The following is a 26,889-nucleotide window of genomic DNA, read 5'->3' as shown; positions in this document are numbered from 1 at the left end:
CACGTTTCCAATCTCGGAAGAGATAAAACATCATTTGAAGTGGTGGTTGGTTCCATTAAAGGAAAACAAAGGAGTGTCCCTGCAAGTACGGAACCCAAGCCATGACATTGTTTTCAGACGCCTCGGAGGCGGGCTGGGGTGCAACATTGGGACCCAGAGAAGTGTCAGGCACCTGTCAGCAGAAAACAGGTGTCATGGCACATAAATTGCAAAGAGCTCTTAGCGATTCACCTGGCGCTAAAGAGCTTCGAACACTTAGTCAGAGGCAAAGTCGTGCAGATAAATTCAGACAATACGACAGCTCTGGCTTATGTCAAGAAGCAAGGAGGGACGCACTCTTTTGCTCTGTACGAGCTGGCACGGGATCTACTGATTTGGGCGAACCAAAGGAAGGTAATTCTCCTAACAAGGTTTGTTCAAGGGGAGAGGAATGTGAGAGCGGACAGATTGAGCAGGAGATTCCAGGTCCTTCCCACAGAGTGGACACTCCACTCAGAAGTCTGTCAGAACCTTTGGCTCCTTTGGGGGAAGCCTCAAATAGATCTTTTCGCCACATTCCTCTCAAAAGGCTAGATACATTTGTGCCCTGGTGGAGGATCCCCGGGCTTATGCAACAGACGCCTTTCTCCTGGACTGGTCAGGAATAGACGTTTACGCTCCCCCCTTCCCCCGTTCAAGATACTGGGGGAAGTAGTCAGAAAATTCGTGGCATCCGAAGGAACCAAGATGACTCTGATCGCTCCGTATTGGCCAGCTCAAATTTGGTTCACAGAGGTGATGGAATGGACAGTGGACTTCCCCAGATCTCTTCCAAACAGAATAGATCTGCTCAAACAACCCCACTTCGAGAGGTACCATCAAAATCTACCCGCTCTTGCTCTGACTGCCTTTCGACTATCGAAAGACTTGTCAGAGCGAGAGGGTTTTCTCGCCAGGCAGCAAACGCAATTGCTAGAGCCCGCAGAGCATCTACGAGGCGAGTGTACCAATCGAAGTGGGAAGTTTTCAGAAACTGGTGTAGGTCGAAGAAGCTGTCCTCTTCCAGTACCTCTGTGACCGAAATTGCAGATTTCCTTCTGTTTCTTAGACAAAAGTCGCGTCTCTCAGTACCAACTATTAAAGGGTACAGGAGTATGCTCTCAGCAGTCTTTAGAAACAGAGGATTAGATCTAACGAATGATAAGGATTTGCACGACCTCATTCGTTCATTCGAAACATCTAAATCACTTGTACCTAAGGTTCCAAGCTGGAACTTAGATGTGGTTCTTAAATTTCTTTCATCAGATGAATTCGAACCACTTCACACTGCTTCGTTCCGTAATATCACTAGAAAGTGTTTGTTTCTGATCTCTCTTGCAACGGCAAAAAGAATCAGTGAGTTGCACGCCCTTGAATCAAGAGTTGGCTTCAAAGGAGACTCCGCAATTTGTTCATTTCAGTCCCTTTTTCTGGCCAAAAATGAAAACCCTTCGAATCCCTGGCCCAGGAGCTTCGAAGTGAAAGGACTTTCTAGTTGGTGGGCAGAGAGGCAGAAAAGATCCCTTTGCCCAGTTAGAGCTCTAAAATTTTATCTGGGACAGGAAGAAGCAGTTGGGGGGTTCGCAGAAAGAAAGGTCTTGGTGCTCAGTGAAAGACCCCAAGAGAGCAATGTCCAAGAACGCTTTAGCCTTCTTTGTTAGAAGTGTTATCACGGAAGCTCATAAGAAGTGTCAGATGATTCTTTTAATCTTCTAAGAGTGGGAGCACACGAAGTTAGAGCAATCGCAACTTCGGTGGCGTTCAAAGAAATATGTCACTAAAGAACATTTTGGACACAACTTATTGGAGATGCAACTCTGTGTTTGCATCCCATTATTTAAAAGGACGTGCGAGTTACGTATGATAAATGTTTTTCGTTAGGTCCGTTTGTGTCAGCACAAACGGTTCTGGGTAGAAAGCACCAATCCTTAAAATTATGTACGTAACCCTCTTGTCGGATGTGTTCTCGGGTTTTCGGTGTATGGGAGTGTCAGTAGTCGCACAGGCGGCCTTCACTTCTCTTCATTTGAAAATCGAGTGACATCTGACTATTAGAGGGGTACAAAAATTTTGTTATTTTTGTATGTATGAGTTTCGAGTTTGTGGTTGTTTGCAAAGAGTTTGGGGATAACTCTAGGCAATCTTAGAACTAACAGGGTTAGGATCGGGTGGATCGGGATTGGTTGTGTGCTCCTTAAATTAGTGCGTGTTGTCATATAAGCGGATGTGCTCCCATTGACAAACGCCAGTTAGGATTCTGTCGAGTAAGTGGAAGAGACCCCATCGACAGATCCACAAGAACTCTTGGCCACAGATCACTATCTCGCTAAGGCTCTTGAGATGAAGCAGACTCCTAGGCAGTAGCTACGAAGTCTTCCATCTAAAAAGGTAGGAACTAAGGTTTATTAATACCTACAACATATGTTGTTTACCTGTCTAGTCAGTAACTAGCTGTCTCTTGCCCTCCACCAAAGGGTGTCAATCAGCTATGTATATATCTGACAGGTAAGTTGAATGTATGAAAATGACATTGTTATGATACAATAAAGTTTCATACATACTTACCTGGCAGATATATACAATTGAAGACCCACCCAGCCTCCCCGCAGGAGACAGGTGGAAGAGAGATTATGATTAGAAAACGGGAATAGTTCCTAGCCCTGCCACCCAGAGCAGGGCGGTAGATCACCTGACCTACCTGTAGCGAGGTGCCCGCGAAATTTGAAAATTCTGTCGGGAACGGACGGAAGTCTATAGCTATGTATATATCTGACCAGGTAAGTATGTATGAAAACTTTATTGTATCATAACAATGTCATTTTTCTGTAAAATTTAACAAATGGAATAGTTCAACTACCTTCAACTTAATGTTGAAATTATAATTTAAGGACTATGTTTATGCGATACTACTAGTAATAGGTGTCTCCTATCTATTTGGTAATGTATATCTATGGTTGTGATATGACGTTTTTTATCACTTCGTTTCGTTCACGTCAATTTTGCTATATGGAAAATAGTTTTACACAATAACATAACATAAAGTTCTAAAGATATCAGTGACTGTTTTAAACATCATTACATATGATTTCTTCCATTTTTGAAAAGAAAAATTGATAAATAAGGCATGAATCGTGCGTCAGGCAGGTGAACGAAAAATTATGAAACTCTGCCAATAGTTTTTTGGCCGACAGTACATGTTAGAAGTTCGGACGATCTGGCTCGTTCTCTGAATAAGAGAACACTGACTCACTGAGCGAGAGGCTGAGAGCCAGCCAGCAAGCTAGCGCGAGCCACGTTCCAACAGCCAGCAGCGAGCCGCGTTCCAACAGACTAGCGCGAGCCGCGTTCCATCAGACTAGCGCGAGCCTCGTTCATACAGATAAACGCGAGCCGCGTTCCAGCAACTGAGTGAGAGCTGCGTTCCAGAACTTTTTCTTGGCGCAAGGCGCCTTCAAAGAGAAAACAGGCGGCTTAACTAAGGAGCCTTATAGTAGAATGGCAATCAGAAGGATGCTTCTATTGAACGTTTTCTGGCAAGAGGCTCGTTATAAACAAGACTAGAGGCGCTCGGATCTATTAGGGTCGCACGGGACCTTCCACGCAAGCGGAACGTTCCAGGAGCGAGTCTCCTTTCTAGCGTGCGGACATTCCAGGCGCGCGGAACTATCCAGACGCTAGGCGCTAGGCGCAAGGATCCAGACGCCAGGCGTCAGAAGATTTCAAAAATCTTCATTAGAGAGAGAGGTCAGTCGCGAGACTCCTCTTTGAATTTTAACTTGAACAAACTTTCCCTGTCAAATGTGCAAGATGTCGCACAGGCGGCCGTTGCTTTTGTCAGAAGGATTCTGATACTAAGAGAAGCCCCTTTTCATTATTCAGAAGACTCCTTTGTTAGGCAGTTCCTCTCAATGCGGACTCTCTCCATTCCTCCATGCTCTTCCCTCGTTTTGAGGAGGCAAAAGAGCTTTGGGAGTTTTTCTTAATAAGATCTCATCGATGTTTGGGTATGATGGCGGATAGAAAATATCTACTTCCTTCCGTAAACCTAGTGATGAACAGGAATTCTGTCTCTTCCGCGATTTATGAAGAAATCACGAAGATTTAAAGAGTTCCTTGATTAACTTCGTTCCTTAAGGATATATATATATATATACTCTTTCTATCGTTCTATTAACGAAAAGAACGAAGATAGTAGAAGGTAGTAGAGTTTCTGCTGTATGAGAATACGATACGGTCAATTCATAAACACATACCGTAGTTACTTCTTTTCTGTGCAACTCAATTACAAGTATCCTTCTACGTCTTTCCTAGGAAGGACTACGCTTAAAGGGATTGTTAAGACTACACCTACTTAGCTTCTAGATTTATCGAAGTCTTGTTTCGCTTAAATATGCTTTAATAAGAACTTCTGAAGTTCGATAATAATTTTATTAAATTCCTTTATTAATTGGAGTAGCTGGCAACTCTGGAAGAGTAAGCGGGGTACTGCTTTCGCTGAGAGCCTGAGACCAACGCAGTACCCGCCTATGCCAGTTACTGTCAGTACCATGTAGGTGTCAGTCATGAGCGGTCGGGCGATTTAGCTGTCGCAAACTCTCTCCTGTGGGAGGGAATAACTTTCCGTATCTCTCCCCTACAATCGCGGTCTTAACCTCGGATTGAGGGGATAATTAAGCTAACATAAATAAATATTGTATGCCTTTTGCTAAGAAGCTTTCAATAAGAGAGATAGTACAACCTTTCAATGCGGTTTACCGTAGGTAACATTATTAAAGGATTCTATCGCAGCAGAACATTATATTATGTAATGCTCTCAGGCTTACGAAAGCATAGCTTATTAGAGTACCTGCTCAGAAGAAGATGGATGAGTCGGATGGGAAACATTCTCTTTGGGACAGAACTTGTTTCCCTGAATGGACTATACTACGTATATAAAGTTTTTTCCTACTAAGAACGGAATTAACATGTGAAAGGATGTCGGGTACCATAAAGGCACAGCTGTTCTGGCACATAACATAAAAAGAATTAGAGAAAGCGCCAGTCTGGCGCAACGCGCCAGAAGTACCAACCTGGCGCAATGCTCCAGAAGCGCCAGCCTGGCGCAGTGAGCAAGAGCACCATCCAAGATTTTCTCGTTTTAGCGGAGTTATTAACCTAGGAGTCCAGTAGACTCTCGGACACCAAGCTCGGTAACGGCAAGATTCGTTCCTGATTTCGTTACCCATTTAATCACTTAGGCCATTTCCACGGACACTCTCATATCGCATAGAGCATCGAGAATCTCTTTTTTCGCTCCTATTCGCGTTAACAAAGAGATCCTTCTCGATCGACGAATAATAACTGTTAACATGTTTAACATTTATTGGGAAGAGTTGTGAGAAGACGAACAGGCTTCCTATAGACTGCTTCCTTTTCCTACTTCTCCCCCGATTGAAGATGACGTGGGAAAAGCTTCAAGGAAGATTATCTTGCCAGTACAAGAGCAACTGGCCTCTTTGGTGGAGTGTTAGCGCCTCGTAGGAAGGACGTTGCGCTTCCAATTCAAGAAGTCTCGTCCTCTCTCCCCTGCGAAGCGAGAGGCGTCATGCAGACGTGAAGCTTCCAAACATATCGCAGAGGCTTCGGTTTCGAGAGCGAGATCGGGAGAATCTTACGGAAGACACGTAACGCCAGAGAGACGTGAGACGTCGTCAAGACATGAATAGTCATTTAAAGCTGCTTTTAGACGCGAGGCTCCAACCAAAATTTGGCGCCAGTTAGGACGCCTTTTGAGAGCGAAGCGTCTTCCAGGCGCGAGGCGTCAATCCAGACGTCAGCAGCCACACAAACGGGAGGCGTCAGCCAGGACGCTTGGCTGACTAGAAGCGTCATCCAAGCGGGAAGCGTCATCCATTTATGGAGAGAAGCCTGGGCTGTTGGCGCCTTCCAGGACTATTAAAGCGGGGAAGAGGAAGGAATATCATTCCCTTAGCCCCTCTCCTTTTAGGAGTTTGTCTCCTCCAGAGGAAAGACGTACTGAATTAGCAACGGAGACTCATCTAGACCCGAGTTAGAAGTAAACTCGGAGGAGGAGTTTCAAGGAAGAGAAGGACTGTCGAACTATAATGTTTTGACAGCCTTGCTTCTAGAGGAGTATGGAGACGACTTGACTCCTGCCTCTCCTCCTTCTCCGCGCTCTCTTTTCTGAGTGCAAAGACGAAGAAATCTTCGTTTTTTCTTAGAATGAAGCCCGCCATTTCGATGAAGAGGGCTCTTCAGTCTTTAGACTCTGGATGAAGTTGAAGAAGGTGTTAGTTAGAACGGTCTTCTGCATGCCTCCAGCGAGACTAGCTGGTAAAAGAGGCATTTGATATCAGACGGGGAGAGAATAGGGGTATTTCTCTTCCGTCTACGTCAGAAGCGGACTTTTCGACCTTAGTTGACGCTTCACGTAGACAAGGTTTGAACTCTGCCCGTATAACTTGGGGCATTTCAGAAACTGGACCATCTCCTCAAGGGACTCTTTCATGTTTATTGGAAGTTTTCAACTTCTTAGATTGGTCCTTGGGGTGATGTCCAAGAAAGCCCATGATTCTGAAGGACTCGAACCAGAAGTCCTTCTGTGTATTTTGTCTTGTATAGACAAAGCGGTTCAGGATGGCTCGGTTGAGATCTCCTCTTTGTTTGGAGCAGGTCTTCTTAAAAAGAGGACAGTATATAGTGTCTTTTTAACCAAAGCGGTCTCCCACGCTCAGAGGGCAGCGCTTCTGTACTCGCCTTTGTCTGACTTTTTGTTCCCTTCTCAGTAGTGAAGGACATTTCTCGTTCATTAACTGAGAAGGCGACTCAAGACCTTCTGACACAGTCAGTAAGGAAGAAGAAACCTGCAGACAGCCCCAAGAACACTGTCATTGTCTGATGAGGAGAAAGACCGGGCCTACAACCTGACACAGATGCGCTAGATGCGAACATATAGGACAGATAAGAGTGTCCGATGTGGACATTGCCAGACATCCTCGAGACTCTACCAAGCTCGAAGCTCCGGCAAGTGGGGAGGAGCCACCCAGGCGCGAGGCGCCAGGCAGGAGCGAGGCGCCAGGCAGGCGCGAGGTACCAGCCAGCGGCGAAGCTCCAGGCAGGCGCAAGGCGCCACTCCAACCGGGCGCGAGACGCCAGCCAGGCGCGAAGCTCCAGGCAGGCGCAAGGCGCCAGGCAGGCACAAAGCGCCAACCTGGCGCGAGACGCCAGCCAGGCGCGAGGCGCCAGGCAGGCACAAAGCGCCAACCTGGCGCGAGACGCCAGCCAGGCGCGAGGTGCCAGCCAGCCGCGAAGCTCCAGGCAGGCGCAAGGCGCCACTCCAACCAGGAGCTAGACGCCAGCCAGGCGCAAGGCGCCAGCCAGGCGCAAGGCGCCAGCCAGGCGCGAAGCTCCAGGCAGGCGCGAGGCGCCAGGCAGGCACAAAGCGCCAGCCAGGCGCGAGGCGCCAGCCAGGCGCGAGGCGCCAGCCAGGCGCGAGGCGCCAGCCAGCCAGGCGCGAGCAGCCAGCCAGGCGCAAGCCAGGCTCTAGGCGCGAATCTCCAGCTAAGACGCGAAGCGTCATCCAGATGCGAGGCGCCAGTCAAGCGAAAGGTACCAGACAAGCGCTAGGCGCCAACCAAGAGCGAAGCACCAGCCAGGCGCGAGGTTCCTGCCAGGCTTCAGGCTTCAGTCGGGTGAGATCCATTTCAAGAAAGCCCTGGTCTTCTTTGAAACATGGAGATCTCCTAAGCACTTCATTAGTGACTTGATTCCTTCAAACAGCTGAGAATTAAAAGCGCAGGAAGTGCGCGCTTTTGCAAATTCTTGTTCTTTACATAACAATATGTCATATAAGACATATTAGCTGTGTTGTACGGTAGAGGCAACTCTGTGTTGACTTCTCATTACACAAAGGATGTCAAGTTAACCTACGAGAGATCTTCTTGGTTGGTTTATTACGTTTCTGCGGATACGTTACTGGGATAAGGAGCCGACACTGATCCTTAACTTTGAGTTAAAGTTTTTTAACTTAGTGAAATTATTGGGGTTTTTGAAAGGAGTGTGGGGATAACTCTTTCCAATTTGAGCGCGAACCCTCGTGTTAGGATCAGGTGATCGGGATCGGTGTTGCGCTCCTTCATAAGGTGTATTGTCATATAAGTGGATCAGCACCCATTGACAAAGTCCTTTCAGGCTCTGCCGAGTATAAGTGGATAAGACCCCTTCGGCAGACCCACAAGAACTCTTGGGACATAGATCACATATCTCGCTAAAGTTTCTTGAGGTGATGCAGACTACTGGGCAAACACCCACGAAGTCTACCACCTATCAGGTAGGAACCAAGGTTTTATTTATACCTACAACATATGTTGTTTACCTGTCTATTCCATATAGTAGCTGTCTCTTACCCTCCACCGAAGGGTGCCAATCAGCTATGTATATATCTGACAGGTAAGTTGATTGTATGAAAATGATATTGTTATGATACAATAAAGTTTCATACATACTTACCTGGCAGATATATACGATTAGGGCCCACCCAGCCTCCCCGCAAGGAGACAGGTGGAAGAGAAAAAATATGATAGAAAACAGGAATGGTTCCTAATCCTGCCACCCAGGGCAGGACGGTAGATCACCTGACCTACCTGCAGCGTGTGCCGCGAAATTTGAATTTCTGTCGGGGACGACGGAGTCTTAGCTATGTATATATCTGCCAGGTAAGTATGTATGAAACTTTATTGTATCATAACAATATCATTTCGCAAAGGTGGATGGAGTTAAGGAAAGCTCAAGGGAAGATCTCGTTTTCTCTACCTCAGTCAAGACTTTGAGATAAGACAGTTACGGGTTATGTAAAGGCTCGACGTCCTGAACGTCAGGATTTTCGGCAACGTTCAGTAGGATTCTTGCAAAGGCACTCATCAAAAGGACGCTCTTCAGGAAAGCGCAAGACAGGACTTCCTTTGCCATACTGCCAATAAATTTAAAGCTTTTTAGACCATCTGAAAGGGTTTTTCAGATGATAGATTTTGTTAGGTTCTAGTCGAGACTTCCATGCCGATTGAGCATCGTCGTTCTACCTACCGTAAGCCCAGTCTCTTAACAGGATTTTTGTCCCTTCCTTGTTTGAGACGGGAATCGAAAAATAAAAGGCTCGACTTCCTGGATTACGTTTTGTCAATTCAGTGACTTTCCCCCATTGACAATATACTATCGTTTTGTCAAGTAAGTGGGTCTCCCCTCATTGACAAAATATCTCTCTCTACCGTTAATGGGTTAGTTCTCATTGACAAACATCTCATTAACTTGATATTGCGTAAGCGAATAAGGACAAGGTTCGGAAGAGCTCTCCTTCCTCATTCGCAGACTCGTACAAGAAATAGACTTGTAGACTTCGTCAATGAACGCTTATGTCCAGTATCTTAAGAAAGGCTTGGAGGCTGGTGTGACTTCGATTCTCTAAGTTTTGTTCATGAAACTTGCCTGTCAGATATGTATGTAGTTGTATTTCCGAATTCAGCTATATATATGTCTGCCAGGTAAGTATGAACAAACTTTATTGTGATATAATAAAATTTTTTGCCTTGCGTTATTTTACTACTGGTTGGTTCAAGTCATACACGCTTGCTGTAGTTACCTCTTCTGGATGGAACGAGAGGTCTATTGTCTACTATTTTAAGGACATTTAATCGTCACTCCCTGCAGCCTTCCAGGAGATTCCGATTTATCTTTTACCGACACAAACGCATCTATATATTTAGCGTTTTCTGTTTCGCTTAAATATACCAGCTTGAGAGTCTCTTTTTGTTCAAATAACGGACCTATTTCTTCGTAGAATAGGGTAGCTGGCAACCCAGACATAAAGTTAAGAGACGACGTTCGTAAAGCTGCTGGCTGCTGCTGTGTCTGACTGTCCAAGTTCCAAATTCCAACAGAGCAGTAAACAGATCGTCCGCGCTGTCATGCGCGGCAGGTTACGTCTCTCTTCCTCCGCGGGATTGACTGACTAACCGTATCTCTGTGCTGGCGGTTACGTCTCTCCTGCGGGATTGACTGACTAACTGTATCTCTGTCCTACAATCACGGACTTTAGCCTAAGATTGAGGGGATTTCTTACGTGAATGAATAAACGTTGCATTAGTTTTGCCTTACTACATGTATGTTCAAACAGAGTTATCTCTTAATCCTTCGGGTCGCTCGTTACCGCACGGTTATAGAACTACGAGTCTACCGCAACTGCACTTTTATATGCTCTCCTGCTTAGGCAAAGCGCAGCCTTATAGGGGAGTAAGCATACTCGGGGGAGGGAATGGATGAGCTTGCTGGGGACCATTTCCTTCCTGAAGAAGTTTGTTTCCCCGAATAGACTGCAATTCAGACCACAGTTTTTTCCTACCGGGAAACTGAAATATTATTCAAGATCTAGGAATTATGCTGAACATCTCTCAGTGCGTCATGATAGAAAGAAGGTGGGCCGGACATCTGGATAGTGTTTCAGAGTCCTGGATCTTAATCTGGAAAGAAGTAAATGCAATTCGGTCGTCCCTTCTCCAGTCCTCGAAACGAGTTTTTGGAACCAGTGGTCACATCAAACTCTGATATTCCACAGCTCTCTCAATATCTTAAGAAGTATCTTCTCTCGGTACCTGCTCGAGTTTACGAGAAAGAGCCTATTATAACAACAGGCGTAGAATGTAACGATCATCTAGAGATTCGTTACAGGATTGCAAAAGTCCGTACGAATCGTCTCGATCGACGGCAGCAACGATAGATTACTAACCATGCTAGGTATTTTAATTAAGTGGTGTTCTTTTTATGGTTGTCTGAGAGGGTTATTTCCTCTTCAGTATGTGAAGTGTAATGTGTTACGTTAGCTTTGTGTGTGGTTCAGGTGGTCTAAATTATTCTAGCATGAATGCCCCTGGTAAGAGAGGGCTAGGGTTTCCTGTCAACAAATTGGTCCCGTCCAGTTGTCAGACCCTTGTTGTTAGCTTTCTCAACAAACAGGTCACATCCTAGTTGAGAGCTACTAAGGTTTAGCAGGCTAAGAGGCAGGACCTACGAAGTCAGCTACCTTAGCAGGTAAGGAACTTAATAAATAATTTTTAAAATATGTTAATTTTTGAATTATGACGATGTTGCTGTCTGTGACCCACCTCCAAATGTGTCAATCAGCTATATATATACTGCCAGGTAAGTGTCATGCATAAAAATGATATTGTTATGATACAATAAAGTTTTATGCATACTTACTGGCAGGTATATATAATTAAACAAATTCCCAACCCTCCTCCCCTCAGGAGACAGGGTTCAGAGAAAATCTGAGGAAAACGGGAATAGTTCAAGTACCAGCGCCACGGGAACGTGGGGGAGATCACCTGAACTACCAGTGGTCTAGCGGTTGCCGAGAGTTTTGAAAATTCTGCCAGTGCGAACAGACAAACAGAGAATGTTGTTTGACAGATTTGCATCTGTCAAACAACAAAGACCTTCACGATCATTGAGGTCTGTGGAATCTCGATTCTAGCTCACCATCTACTTTTTGTCTCGCCTGTTTTCTCGGAGTCAGACACTCGTGCGAGATTCAGGCGACATATAGTAGCCCTGAGTTTCTTATTGACGAAGTCGATTGCGGACGACGTTGGTTGTGCGTTGATACACCCCCAAGGTTTGCTTAGATTGAATCGCCCAGGCAGTCCAGACACTCATCCTTCAGCTAAGAATAGTGCCTTTTGGTCTTCAGGGTACAGCCTTGCTGTCCTTGATTCGTCTGACTGGTCAACTGGTCGTTCACCTGACTTTAGTACAGACTGTGCATTTCCGGATCGAAGCTTTCAATATGGAACTTAGACGTAGTCTGAAGTTCTTGATGTCAAAGCATTCGAACCTCTCCTGCCTGTTAACTTCTTGTATGATCAGGAAGGCCTTCTTCTAACCACCCTAGATACGACAAAGAGGGTTAGTGAGATTTAAGCCATCGTCACAAGTTTTGGCTTTAGAGAACACAAGGAGGTGTGCTCTCTAAGCCTTTCGTTAGGTGGCCTAGAATGGAAACCCTTTTTGTCCTTGGGCCAGGATCTTGGAAGCAAGGATGGCACAAGTTAGTGGGCAGGAGCCAGAGAGAGTCCTGTGCCCTGTCAGGTCTCTCAAGTTTTATCTACTTAAAATCAAGAAAGTCGAAGTCAGTCGGGCAATCTGCAGTGTTCCGAAAAAGACCAGACTTGCCCATATCGAAGTACACCCTGGTTTTAGGGTTAAGGAGTTCTTTCAAAAATGCTCCTTCATTGTGTTTGCACAAAGATTTGAAAATCTTTTTATCTGAATGCTCACGAGGTGAGGGCGCGGCCTCGGAAGCATTTCAACAGAGCATGGCACTCAGCAACATCCTGAGTACCATGTTTTAGCGAAGCAACTCTGTGTTCACTTCACACTCCCTGCGAGATGTGAAGATGGCATATGAGATCTGCTGCTCGCTAGGGCCATACGTGTCTGCAGACACAATCTTGGGGGCAAGAAGTACTACTCATCCTATCCTGTAGAAAATGGTTAGGAAGAGCTCTTAATTTAGTTGTGGAGTCGCTGACAAACGGCAGACTTCTTAACTCTGAAGCCTTAGTTTAACACACATTAACTTTGGCTAGGTTGGTCAGGTGGTGATATATATAATTATATATATATATTTATTTTACTTCTTAGCCCTCATGGTATGGTCAATATGGTCTAGTCACATTGTGGTCACGCCCCCACCACGTTGACAGATCTACTCTGGAGTGCAACCAGCTTTATAGGTCTATACCTCGCTGGCAACTCTAGTAAAGCAGAAGCAGACTTGGGTGACAGTAATCACGAAGTCGGCTATGCTAACAGGTGGAACCAAGATGTAAATCATCTGCATGCATTTGTGTCCCAAAATCCTTCTATTCTGTCCCTTCCCACCTCCAACGGTGGGGTTCAACTATATATATATATCTGACAGGTAAGTTCATGAGCAAAATGATATTGTTATGATACAATAAAGTTTGTTCATACTTAACTGGCAGATATATATATATTCAAGTACCCACCCACCTCCCCTCAGGGGACAGTGGAAATAAAAATTATGAATAGAAAATGGGAATGGTTCCTGATACCCGCCTCCCAGCGGCGGGCAGAATGGGGTACATAACCACCTGGTTCCGACCACTGCGTGTGTCGGAAGTTTTTTAAATTCTGTCGGACTTCAGAAAATACAGCTATATATATACCTGCCAGGTAAGTATGCATAAAACTTTATTGTATCATAACAATATCATGTTTTCTGTTTCGCTTAAATATACCAGCTTGAGAGTCTTTCTGCTCAAAAAATAACGGACCTATTTCTTCGTAGAATAGGGTAGCTGGCAACCCAGACATGAAGTTAAGAGACGACGTTCGTAAGCTGCTGGCTGCTGCTGTCACGCTGTGTCTGTCCTCCAGTCCAACCGAGCCAGTAACAGATCGTGCGCTGTCATGCGCTGTAGGTTACGTCTCTCTCTCCTGCGGGATTGATTGACTAACCGTATCTCTGTGCTGACGGTTACGTTTCTCCTGCGGGATTGACTGACTAACTGTATCTCTGTCCTACAATCACGGACTTTAGCCTAAGATTGAGGGGATTTCTTACGTGAATGAATAAACGTTGCATTCGTTTTGCCTTACTATGTTCAACAGAGTTTTCTCTTAATCCTTTCGGTGCTCGTTACCGCACGGTATGGAACTACGAGTCTACCGCAACATTGCACTTTTATTTGCTCTCCTGCTTAGGCAAAGCGCAGCCTTATTAGGGAAGTAAGCATACTCGGGGAGGGAATGGATGAGCTTGCTGGGGACCATTTCCTTCCTGAAGAAGTTTGTTTCCCCGAATAGACTGCAATTCAGACCACAGTTTTTTCCTACCGGGAAACTGAAATATTATTCTAGATCTAGGAATCGATTTCTGAACATCTCTCAGTGCGTCTATCACCTGAAGGGTGATAGAAAGAAGGTGCCGGACATCTGGATAGGGTTTCAGATGTCCTGGATCTTAATCTGAAAGAAGTAAAAGCGATTCGGTAGTCCCTCCAGTCCTCGAAACGAGTTTTTGGGAACCAGTGGTCCAGATCAACTCTGATATTCCACAGCTCTCTCATATCTTAAGAAGTATCTTCTCTCGGTCCTTGTTCGAGTTTACGAGAAAGAGCCTATTATAACAACAGGCGTAGAATGTAACGATCCTCTACAGGTTCGTTACAGGATTGCAAAAGTCCGTACGAATCGTCTCGATCGACGGCAGCAACTATTCACTTCCGAGTGGAATCTTTCTTTAGAAGTAAGTTGAGAGTTGTGAAGACTTTAGGGACGCCCTTTCATTCTTCTCTTCGATATGTTGAGGACGAAGAGGCTTCTTCTTCTCTGCTCCCTTATTCTCGATCCGGGATCGGTACCATTAAACGCCATCCTATGGATATTGAACGGGGATGGATGTTTAGTCTCTTTTTTTCCCCTTTTTCAATCGCTTAGGAAATGTAATAAGAGGATTTATGACGTCACAGGGAGCGACAATGACGCTGATCGCCCCATGTTGGCCTTCAGGATCCTGGATTCACAGAGGTCACATACTTCCTAGTTCACTTTCAAGGACCTTTTCCGAGAGAGTCGGTCTACTACTAACTCGAAAGGTACCTATAACCTCTCCGCTCTGAGTCTGACTACGTTCAGACTATCGAGATGTTTGACAGGAATAAGATTACCGTCTTCCATTTCCGTCTGAAGAATGGGATAAGCTGGCAGTCACAACTATTAAATAATATGCAAATATGTTGTGACGGCCTTTGGGCTCAGAGATTTGCGTCTGTCAAACAACAAAGCCCTTCACGATCTTTGAGTTCTGTGGAATCTCGAAACTCTCTCACCATCTACTTTTGTCTCACCTGTTTTCTCGGAGTCAGACACTCGTGCGAGATCAGGCGACATATAGTAGCCCTGAGTTTCTTGTTGACGAAGTCGGTTGCGTTTATATACCCCCGATGATCGTGTAACATGAGACCAGGTTGGACTGTCAGGCATTCTTCCTTCGGGACTGAATCGCCTTTTTGCTCCTCGCTCCTTTCTCCTGGCACCAGAAGCTCGAGTCAGGAGTTGATTCGCTGACGACGTTGGGTTGCGTTGTACACCCCCAAGGTTTGCTTAGATTGAATCGCCCAGGCAGTCCAGACACTCATCCTTCAGCGAAGATATAGTGACCTTTCTGGTCTTCAGGGTTACAGCCTTGCTGTCCTTGATTCGTCTGACTGGTCAACTGGTCGGTCACCTTGACTTTAGTACAGACGGACTGACTGTGCATGTCCAGATCGAAGCTTTCAATATGGAACTTAGACGTAGTCTGAAGTTCTTGATGTCAAAGCATTCGAACCTCTCCTACCTGTTAACTTCTTGCATGTGATCAGGAAGGCCTTCTTCTAACCACCCTAGATACGACAAAGAGGGTTAGTGAAATTTTAAGCCATCGTCACAAGTTTTGGCTTTAGAGAACACAAGGCGGTGTGCTCTCTAAGCCTTCCGTTGTGGCCTAAGAATGGAAACCCGTTTTGTCCTTGGGCCAGGAGCTTGGAAGCAAGGATGGCACAAGTTAGTGGGCAGGAGCCAGAGAGAGTCCTGTGCCCTGTCGGGTCTCTCAAGTTTTATCTACATAAAACTCAAGAAAGTCGAAGTCATTCGGGCAATTCTGCAGTGTTCCGAAAAGACCAGACTTGCCCATATCGAAGAACACCCTGGCTTTAGTGTTAAGGAGTTCTTTCAAAAATGCTCCTTCATTGTGTTTGCACAAAGATTTGAAATCTTTTTATCTGAATGCTCACGAGGTGAGGGCGCGGCCTCGGAAGCATTTCAAACAGAGCATGGCACTCAGCAACATCCTGAGTACCATGTTTTAGCGAAGCAACTCTGGTGTTCACTTCACACTCCTTGCGAGATGTGAAATGGCATATGAGATCTGCTGCTCGCTAGGGCCATACGTGTCTGCAGACATAATCTTGGGGGCAAGAAGTACCACTCATCCTATCCTGTAGAAAATGGTTAGGAAGAGCTCTTAATTTAGTTGTTGAGTCGCCGACAACGGCGACTTCTTAACTCTTAAGCCTTAGTTAAAACACCTTAACTTTGGCTAGGTTGGTCAGGTGGTGATTCTATATATATATATATATATATATATATATATATATATAATATATATATATATATATATATTATAACATATATCTATATATAATTATATATATAGATAAAGTTATATATATTATATATATTTAATATATATTATATATATATATATAATATATTATATTTTATATATATTTTATAATATATATTATATATATATATTATTATATATATAATCAACCTATATAATTAATATATATTTATTATATATATATATATATATTAATATATAATATAATAATAATATTTATTTTACTTCTTAGCCCTCATGGTATGGTCAATATGGTCTAGTCACGTCGTGGTCTCGCCCCTGTTGACAGATCATCTGGAGTGCACCAGCTATATAGGTCTACCTCGCTGGCAACTCTAGTAGCACAAGCAGACTTACGTGGCAGTAACCACGAAGCCAGCTATGCTAACAGGTGAATAACCAAGATGTAAATCATCTGCATGCATTTGTTTCCCAAAATCCTTCTATTCTGTCCCTTCCCACCTCCAAAGGTGGGATTCAGCTATATATATATATATCTGACAGGTAAGTTTCATGAACAAAATGATATTGTTATGATACAATAAAGTTTGTTCATACTTACCTGGCAGATATATATAATCAAGTACCCACCCACCTCCCCTCAGGGGACAGTGGAAATAAAAATTATGAATAGAAAATGGGAATGGTTCCTGATACCCGCCTCCCAGCGGCGGGAATGGGTACTAACCACCTGGCCGACCACTGCGTGTGTCGGAAGTTTTTAAAATTCTGTCGGACTTCAGAAAATACAGCTATATATATATCTGCCAGGTAAGTATGAACAAACTTTATTGTATCATAACAATATAATTTTTACAAAAGAAAAATGAAAGACCCTATTGAATTATATCTTTCTATATGTGGTAGGTTATATAGTGTTCATGTAATTTTGCATTTTATTTCATATTTGAGAGATTACCTTTGCAGATGATGGACGCACAAGGCCTGTTCCTAAAGCTCGAAGAATCAAGAAAGGAAAGAAAATTCAAGTTGTGGAACCTAAGGCACCTCTTCCTGTTCCAGATGAATTTAGTTGTTTGATTCGTGCCAAATCAAAGACCAAGAAAATAAGCACTGTGGTAAGATTTTTAAGTTCCTAGTAGGGTTACAGTGAATTTTTATCTACTTCCTGAAGTTCTGATTTCTTTCTGCCTAAGTTATTCATTTCTAAGCAGGGCAGTAATAACAAGAGCACCCTTTATAAGACATACTTATGGCAAGAACACTCGTCTTCAAACAGTTCAGCTCATTACCATTTTGTAAGCCATGACACATTTATATGTGATCTCTACTTTTTACATTCAATAATTTCATTGGAAAATTTGGTTATAGTTAATGCATTATTTCTTTGCATGACAATGATCCCATACATACTTAGCCACTTGTGTAAGTGTGATCTTGACTTTTGACATTGAAGATATATATTATTTGACCTTTATTTATAAAGGTCAGACTTGGCATAAAGTAATGCCCTAGTAATTAACTAGGCTATAACTTTCATGTTTTATCAAGGATACCACAGGTACGAGGCTGGCCTTGACACATTTCAATAGTAAACAATTGTAACCTTAGTCTTTGACATTATAGAGATGCAGATTTATAAACCTTAATAATATGGAATAACAATTTTGATTTATCAAGATGAAGAGGGTATTGCAAACATTTACAGCTTTCAACATAAAAAAAAAATGTGATCACTGAGTTATATTTTGGATATCACAAGGATTGCCCAAATGTTTTTATCTTGAATGAAAATGCAGCAAGGTCAGTCTGTGAAATTTGTCCAGTGGAGACAAAAGGAAGTCTGATTTTTTTCTCAAAGTTAATCAGCTGGAGAAAGGGGTATGATATCACCATGCCGTTGTTATCCTATCCTGTACTTTGTGTGATTTTCTTATCTTGACATTCTTTGGTATGAGGTCCTGTTAACAGTGTTACATGTTTTTTTTTTATGTAGATTATGAGCTGGCAACTTTTCAACTATTATTTCCTTTGACTTCTAAACTTTAGAATAATCCTTCAGTTTTCATTATCTATATATTTTTACTTTTGATGGCATATTAGATATGGCTTTGTCAGAGAAAGCATATCTGAATATATCTTTAACTTTGGATGTTATATGGGGTTTATCAGTTTTTCCAGTATGCAAAATTGAAGTATAATTGTAAAGTTATTTTCTCAAAATTATTTCTTTTCAGGTATCTGCTGAAGATGTTCTTAAATTCCAGCTTCAGTTTTGCCAGTTCCTTAGATCTAACATGGATGGGCTTAAGAAAGAAAAGAAAGCAAAGAAGAAAACTAAAAAAGCTACCCAATAGGAGCTGTATTTGTACTTCAGTAAAGCTGAACATTACCTTTTCAAGGTATACTTGAGAGAGAAGGGAAGGCAGAAACTATGAGGTTTGGGTTGGTCACTAGGTGCACCCTATCACAAAGCATGTCTCTGACGCAGGTCTGTACATTTTGACTTGCAGTACTGTGAATGCAAAACAGGCTGTGATGTATAATAATTAAGATAAGATTTAGTTTTAAGCTTTGAAAAATTGACTGTGTAAAATTTTGTATAAAAGCTGACGTGTTACTTATAATGCCAGATGCCTTGATAGTTAAAATGAGATTTATATTTTCAAATCTTTAAAAACACTTGATGCATTTGAAATTTCAGTGTAAATTTATTGTATGTTTATTTTTGGGAGGAAAATTTAGTTGGTAAAATTGTTATTGGCAAGCCATTCAGTGTTGTTAACTACAGCTGTTTAACCAGATTACGTACTGGGTTACACTGCTGGATTTTCATAATACTGGCCTGAAGAATTTCATCCTAAAGGGTGAATATGAAAACAGCAACATTGTTAGATAATGTGTGTGTATACAAATATCAACAGAAAGCATTGGAATTTGGGGCCAAAAGAATTTTGCAGAGAACCTTAAATAATGCTTGCAGTGTTGCACAAGGTCCATTGTAGGTGGTATCACCCTTTTGGATGAAATCTGGAGAGGAAAACTTTAAACGAGCAACTTGAATGCAGTGGTGTGTATTGATGTATACTATCTGCCACAAGATTAGTTATCTGCCATCTGCATTTCTTCTTTTAATTGCCAGTTTTTATCAATTTATTATACTGCATATGAGAAACCCAAATACTCAAGAGCAGCATTGCCAGATTTTTCACTCCCATTAGCCAGTCATTCTCCTTTACCCACTGCAGAAGTTTACCATGACTTGCTGTAGATAATGTTTGATTCCCCCCCCCACAGAAAAGGTCAAGTTTTATTTTTTAAAATACTTCTGTACATATTTCTTTACAAAATTTCCATAATCTAATTTTATCCATTATCATAACGAGTTCTACTCAGGATGCAAAATTTCTTGTCCATGTCATGAAGTGAGAATGCCACTTCTACACCTATGCTTGCAAAGTTTCCTCATCGAAATTAAATTTGAAGTTTTCTGCAACTTTACTTATGAGTAATTTAATTTAGAAAGTTTGTGACCTCTTGAGGTTGTTAGTAGTCCTTTTTCAATATGGGAGATAATAGGGGTATAGGTATTCAGAGTGAACGACAAGCTATATGAAATATTTAATTACTTTTATATAAGTTCCTTGGATTTCACAAGAATCTTTGTAAGGATACAAAATTCTTGGATTCAGTGGTAATACATATTTGGCTTTTCCTCAAATATTGAGTTCCTTATTAGTTGGGCCTGATAAAACTACTTAAGACCTTTTGGTATAATGGAGTTCAACACTGAATAGGTGCTTTTGACTGACTGCACTAAAAATTTCCTGGGTTGTGTATGAAGCACTCCTAGGTTGCAGCTGTCATGCCCTAAGTGTTCAGTGTGGCCAATGGTCTGCCTGTGTAACTTTGGCTGATAGGAAAGTGCTTCCTTTATATGACTAGAAAATATCCCACCTCAGGTTGTCTGTTGTTTTTAATGGTTTTTGTTGTAAAATAAAAAAATTGAGAACATTGAGTCATTATTTCTCATTACTGAAGAAACTGACTTTCTAACCATGTCAGTACCTCAGTATATTTGTTAATAAAAGGTAAACTAATTTTTCTCTTTTTCTTATGTATCTCATAACTATCATTTGTTATACTGAACCCATTAATCACAATTAGTATTTACTCCTTGTGAAATGGATCCCTCAATCATGTATGAAGAGTTGAAAGGAGAAAAGTTAATATTTACCATTACTTCGTGTGAAATAGACCTTAATTCCACTGTGTACTGTTGGCAATTACTTAATGTGAAATGGACCCTCACAGACATGATGAGTTAAATAATGAAAGTTCCACTGTGTACACCCAGCTCACAGTCTGGGTATTTTATTTTTTGTGATTTTCCTGAGCTCTGTATCCTTTCCAACAAAACCTCAACCCTCTACCAAAGAGTTAGCAGCTATAAATCTCCTCCTAGTAAGGGCATGTCCTTGCCTGATGGGGCTGTTAATTGTGCCTTCAGGAGTCTAAACCTTTCCAGGTCTCTGGCTCTTGACCATCCGTTCTTAAGTCACCAAAATTGAACTTGGAGAACTTTCTCAAGACATCCCATCTGTGTTAGGTGTGGTGTTTAATTTTTGGGCTTAGTTGAAGGTTTCTCATGAGGCCATCATACAGCTTGGTATAAAACCTCTTGAGATTAAGCTACACTTTCAGTTCTAAGATAAACAGAGTTGTTTTAATTTGTGCAAAATAAATGTTTTATGGAATTTATTTTCCCTAGAGATATAAACCAAAGCCTTTTATACTAGGAGTATCTTTCTGTACAAGGTAGATGGAAGACTCATTAAATATGGTGATCCCAGATAGGGATAAAGCCGAGAAGATCTTTCTGTACAAGCTGGAACGCATGTTGAATCCTGGTAATGTAACAAGCTAGTTAACCAGTGAGGATGAGGGATAACCCCTCACTTACCACCCTTTTGCCACTTCACTCAATCTTTCTTCGGCTGCCTTTGCGAGAGGACACTCCTGCTCCCCTCCCCCTGTATGCTTGTTAGATTCTTGAATAGGGATGATTAGCTTGCCATCATTTTTCCTTTCACCTGCTTTGTTCCTTGTGTATCTATTTTCCCTGTTGCTCTGTGTGTTAGGTTTTTTTCTCTAGATGGAGAAGAAACATGATGAGTGCTGGTGTGGGGGTCATGGGCATCCACTTTGTCTCTCATTTTGTTCACGAATCTTACCTGCCAGATATATATATATAGCTGTATTCTCCGAAGTCCGACAGAATTTCAAAACTCCCGGCATACGCAGTGGTCGGCCAGGTGGTAGTACCCATTCCCGCCGCTGGGAGGCGGGCGTAAGGAACCATTCCCATTTTCTGTCAGATATTTTCTGTCGCCGGTGCAGACGACAAGTGTTTTCTGCACCTCCGTCATTGGATTTTGGAACTCTTTTGGTCACTTGAGTATCCCGATTAATTTTTGGTTATCTAATTTGGATCGGTGGTTAGGCATACGCTAATTGTGGATTGTTTTTATTTTGGCTTGATTTTTCCTAAAACTTACGATGTCTGGATCTAGTTCGACTAGGCCAGAGTATGTTGTGTGGAAGAATGCAAGGTTAGGCTACCGAAAACTTCGGTAGACCCTCATACAGTGTGCGCGAATTGTAGGAAACATGTTTGTATGTTTGATGACCGCTGCAACGAGTGTGAAAATATGTCTGATTCTGCGTGGAAGGCTTATGAATCATAGGTACGTAAACTAGAACGTGATAGTGTAAGGAGGTCTTCCTCCAGGCGTGTAACACAAGTTACCCGTCAAGTAGAATTTATCCCTCCAAAGACCTGTGATGCCTTCGGGCCCTACAATAGTGTCTTTAGAGGGTAATACCCTATCTGTGATTCTTAAATCTTTGCGTAGCCTGGAATCATGTTTGCATTGGGAAGTTTTAGTAGTGTAGTGAAGTATAGTGATACTGTAATGCCATGAGTGTTCATTCTATCGCGTAAGCGTATAATTTCTCATTGACAAAACACTACCGCGTGATTGCTCTCCCTACCTCGGCGAGGCAGAATGTAGTAGGGAGGTAGCTGTCCAAGTGTCTAAAATACTGTACGTTTGTTCATAAAACTTACCAGTCAGATATATATATATATATATATATATATATATATATATATATATCTGCCGGGTAAAGGTGAACAAGCGTTGTTGTATCATAGTAATATTATTTTTGCCCTTACGTCATATTACTATCAAGCGGTTGTATGGTTCAAGTTATATACTCATACCATAGTTACTCCTATGGAGGACAACCGAGAGTAAGATTATTCTTATTACATTTAATCGGTTCTCCCTGCAACTATTCAGGGGTTGCCGGTTTCCCTATTTTTAAACATTTAAGGTATTGTTATGACAATACCAAGTTAGCCTTTTATATTTAGCAAATTCAGTTTCGCTTGAAAATACCAGTTTGATGGTTTTTTGTTTCTGCTTTAGAATGATAGTAAACCTATTCATTCGTAGAATGGTGTAGGTGGCAACTCAGGCAGAGCAGTGCGAGAACGACGAACGTTCTCTGAGTCTGCTTTCACTAATGCCCATTGCCAGTGCTCAGTTCCAGCTGATTGTCTCCCATGCGCGGTAGGTTAAGTCTCTCTCTCTCCTGCGGGATTGACGGACTAACCGTATTTCTACCCTACAATCACGGCCTTAGCCTCGGGTTGAGGGGAATTCTAGCATACATGACTGAACTTCTTCACTTTGCGAGAATTTGTTCATAAAAAAAATAAATATATATATATGTGTATGTAGTATGTGTATATATATATGTGTATGTATATATGTATATATGTATAGATATATATGTATGTATATATATATATGTGTGTGTGTATGTATATATATATGTATTAGACCTTTTTCGGTTCTGTTTACCGCAAGGTAACAGAATTCTTTCCGAGTCTACAGGGGCATAGCACACATGATTTCCCTCGATACAAGAATGACGTGCAAGAGATGCAGTCAATTAGCTCGCCGAGACGTCCCTCGCTCGATTATGAGGGGGACTCCTTCCGCTGCCAAATACGACAGCGCCGAGCGTGACGCTCGGCAGGATGCTCGGCTGGACGCTTGGCTGGACGCACAACATAATGCTTCTTCAGACATTCGCCGAGAATCGGAGAATAGTAATGGATCTCAGGAAGGAGACTTTTAGGAAGAAACAAATGAACAATCTTCTACAGTGTCTTCAGATTACTCCTGTTTAAGTGAAACGCAGCCTTATTAGGGAAGGAAACATACTCGGTGAGGGAATGAATGAATTGCAGGGGACCATTTCCTCCCTGGAGAAGTTTGTTTTCCCTGAATAGACTGAAATTCACACCTCTCCAGTTTTTCCTGCAGAAAAACTGGAATAGCATAGATGATCTAGAAATGATTCTGAACATCTCTCATAGTCAAGATTTGTCTATAGGTGATGTCATGGCTCATAATCTCATAGAATTCGAATCTTGAAAGATTACTTTTGTCTTCAGAGACGTCCTCCCGCGCAGGAGTTGGAACTCTCGGAGGGTCTCGCTCCCTCTGAGGAGAACGAAGACGCTACATGTCGCACAGGCGGCCGTCGTCTTTGGTTCCTCGGAGGGGGACGCTTCTCGTCCGTTAGCTCCTTCTGCTTTGCGGTCGTCTCCTGGGGCAAATTGGAAGGACTTTCCGCTGTAAAAGAGAGCTAAGATGTATGATGTATGTCGCACAAGCGGCCTTCGTCTTTGGTCTCAGGGAGGGGGACGCTTCACGTCCTCTCTCTTTTCTGCTGTGTTGCGATCTTCACCGGAGAGGACGTCTTCCGACGAGTATGCTTTTGAGCGCTTCGGTCACTTCAAAGATATATCCTTGGGTGGCGGTCCATGTGAGAAGGGGGAGGAGGGCTTCCCTCGCCCATCGTCTTCTCAAAGGATCAGTCCCTTTGCCTGAGAAGGAATGTTCTCCATCGAAAAGGATGATTGTGTATTTGCAACAACAACTTGTTTTCGTTGATTGCAGTGGAGAAAGGCAAAGCCACTCGCGAGAGAGGATGATAGGCTGCCAATCAAGAGTCCAGGCGTCCCTTCTCCTTCTCCTCGTTCCGCTCTTTCGCCAGTTGCCTTGCTCTCTAGATTTCATGCAGCTCTCCAGAGGTTGTCTAGAGAGCACGGTTACCATCTTCCCGAACGTGTGTCAGTTGAGAAGAAGAGGAGGTCTTGGTTCGATGGCTTCGAGCCTCTTTTGAAGAATAGTTTTCAACCTCGGCCCCTCAGTCTCCTCCTTCGCAATTGTTATCTTCGAAGGACGACTGGCTCATTCATGCCTCCACTCAAACGCAGTGTCTGAAGGATTTCCAAACAACTTAATCATTGGTGAAGTCCCTGGGACTACTGGTGAATTTCGAAAAGTCACATCTGATCCCAACCCAATCCATCGTGTATCTGGGGATTCAGATGGATTCAGTGGCTTTTCGAGCTTTCCCGTCCCAGGGACGTCAGAGCAAGGCTTAGACAAAGTGTCAGCCTTCCTAAGGAAAGATTCGTGCTCGGTGAGGGAATGGATGAGTCTAACTGGGGACCATTTCCTCGCTAGAGAAGTTTGTTTCCTTGGGGAGATGCACCTCAGACCGTTACAATTTTTTCTCAAGTACAATTGGAAAGAAAACAAGAATCTACACATGATCTTGGAAATTTCAGGAGAGGTAAAACATCACTTGAAATGTTGGCTAGATCCAGTGTAGCTGTCGGAGGGCGTCTCTCTCAAGCTTCAGAGCCCCGACCTAGTGTTGTTCTCCGACGCGTTCCACACCAAGGGATGGGGAGCATCATTAGGGGGAAAGAAGTGTCAGGCACCTGGAGAGGGGAACAGGTGTCCTGGCACATAAACCTAAAGGAAAATGGCAGCCATCTTTTTAGCTCTCCAGTTTTTCCAAAAAAAGTCTCTCATCGAATAGTCAAGTCAACTCAGACAACCACCACAGGCTCTGGAGTACTTGAAAGAAGTAGGGAGGAGGAAAACACCAGTCTCGGTCCCTTTTTGCTCTGGCAAAGGAGATCTTGCTGTGGGCAAGGGCACTGGACGTCATGCTCCTTATGAAGTTTTGTAGCAGGAGTAGAGAACGTCTGGGCAGGTCTCCTCAGCAGACAGAGGTCAACTTCTGCCAACCGAGTAGACTCTGCATCAGGTAGGTATGCCAAGAGCTGTGGGGGTTATGGGGGGACGTCCGCTCATGGATATCTTTGCGACGTCCAGAATGAAGAGGCTTCCACTGTACTGCTCCCAGTACTCGACCCAGCTGCAGTGACGATAGACACACTTCCTCTGGGACTGGACGGGGATGGACCTGTACGCCTTTCCCCGTTCAAGATCTTAGGGGAAGTCATGAGAAAGTTTGCGGCGTCGGAAGGGACGAGAATGATTTTGTTCGCCCCGTTCTGGCCTGCGAGAGAGTGGTTCACAGAGGTCATGGCCTTCATAGTAGACTTCCCGAGGACGCTTCCAGTAAGGACAGAACTACTCAGACAGCCCCACTTCGAGAGGTACCACAGAAGCCTCTTCGCTCTGAGTCTGACTGCATTCAGACTATCCAAAAGTTGGCCAGAGCGAGAGGCTTTTATACGTCAATGGCGAAAGCTATCGCCAGTGCAAGAAGAGCGTTTTCCAACGCAGTGTACCAATCGAAGTGGACAGTCTTCAGGAGTTGGTGCAAGAAGAACGGCCATTTGCCTCCACCACGACCTCTGTGAGCCAGATTGCTGACTTCCTTTTCTGAGAAGGGATCTAAAACTTGCAGTCTCTACAATCAAGGGTTATAAGAGTGTGCTTTTAGTTGTCTTTAGGCACAGAGGCCTGGACTTGGCGGACAACAGAGACCTTCACGATCTCTTGAGATCTTTCGAAACAATGAAGGTTCAACAACCCAAGTTGCCGTCTTGGAACTTGGATGTAGTTCTGAAGTTCCTCATGTCCAGTCCATTCGAACTTATGCATGAAGTGCGAGCTTTTATGAATTCTTCTTGGTTCCATAACAATATGTCATAAAGGACATATGAGCTGTCACTTACGGGAGATGCAATTCTGTGTTGACCTCCCATTACACGAAGGATGTCAATTTAACCTACAAGAGATCCTTTTCTCTTGGTTATTCATGTCTGCGGATACGTTGCTGGGATAGGGAGCTGACACTGATCCTTAACTAGTGAGTTAATTTTTAGTTTAACTTAGTGATTTTTATTAGGGTTTTTGAAAGGAGTTTGGGGAGAACTCTTTTCAAATTAAGCGCTAACCCTCGTGTTAGGATCAGGTGATCGGGATCGGTGTTGTGCTCCTTAATTATGCTTATAGGCATAGGTATATGGTCATATGAGTGGATTAGCACCCATTGACAAATGCCAGTTAGGCTCTGCCGATTAAGTGGATAAGACCCCATCGGCAGACCCACAAGAACTCTTACCCATAGGTCACATCCTCGCTGAGGCTCTTGAGACGAAGCAGACTCCTAAGCAATAGCTAGGAAGTTAACCCTCCGTCTGAAAAGATAGGAACCAAGGCTTATAAGAGGTCCTTCTGATAACTTGTGGTGTTCGGTCAGGAAGCCAAGTTTACCAATGTCAAAGAATGCTTTGGTTTTTTTCTTGAGGGACACCA

General features: G+C 43.3%; 1 protein-coding gene across 1 annotated transcript in view; it reads left to right on the top strand.

Annotated features, from left to right (window-relative positions):
- Positions 1–20,323, top strand: part of LOC135208691 (signal recognition particle 14 kDa protein-like) — a 48,388-nt gene extending 28,065 nt beyond the window's left edge. The window contains exons 3-4 of the mRNA XM_064241142.1: positions 17,189–17,340; positions 18,460–20,323. Coding sequence (XP_064097212.1) covers positions 17,189–17,340; positions 18,460–18,579 — 272 coding nt within the window. The 3' untranslated portion in view covers positions 18,580–20,323. The remainder of the gene's footprint in view (positions 1–17,188; positions 17,341–18,459) is intronic.
- The last annotated feature ends 6,566 nt before the right edge of the window (positions 20,324–26,889 follow it).

This window comes from Macrobrachium nipponense, chromosome 35 (assembly GCF_015104395.2).
Source record: "Macrobrachium nipponense isolate FS-2020 chromosome 35, ASM1510439v2, whole genome shotgun sequence".
Taxonomy (NCBI): Eukaryota; Metazoa; Arthropoda; class Malacostraca; order Decapoda; family Palaemonidae; genus Macrobrachium; species Macrobrachium nipponense.
The sequence above is the reverse complement of the archived record's forward strand: the minus strand, read 5'-3'. Positions and strand labels throughout refer to the sequence as shown.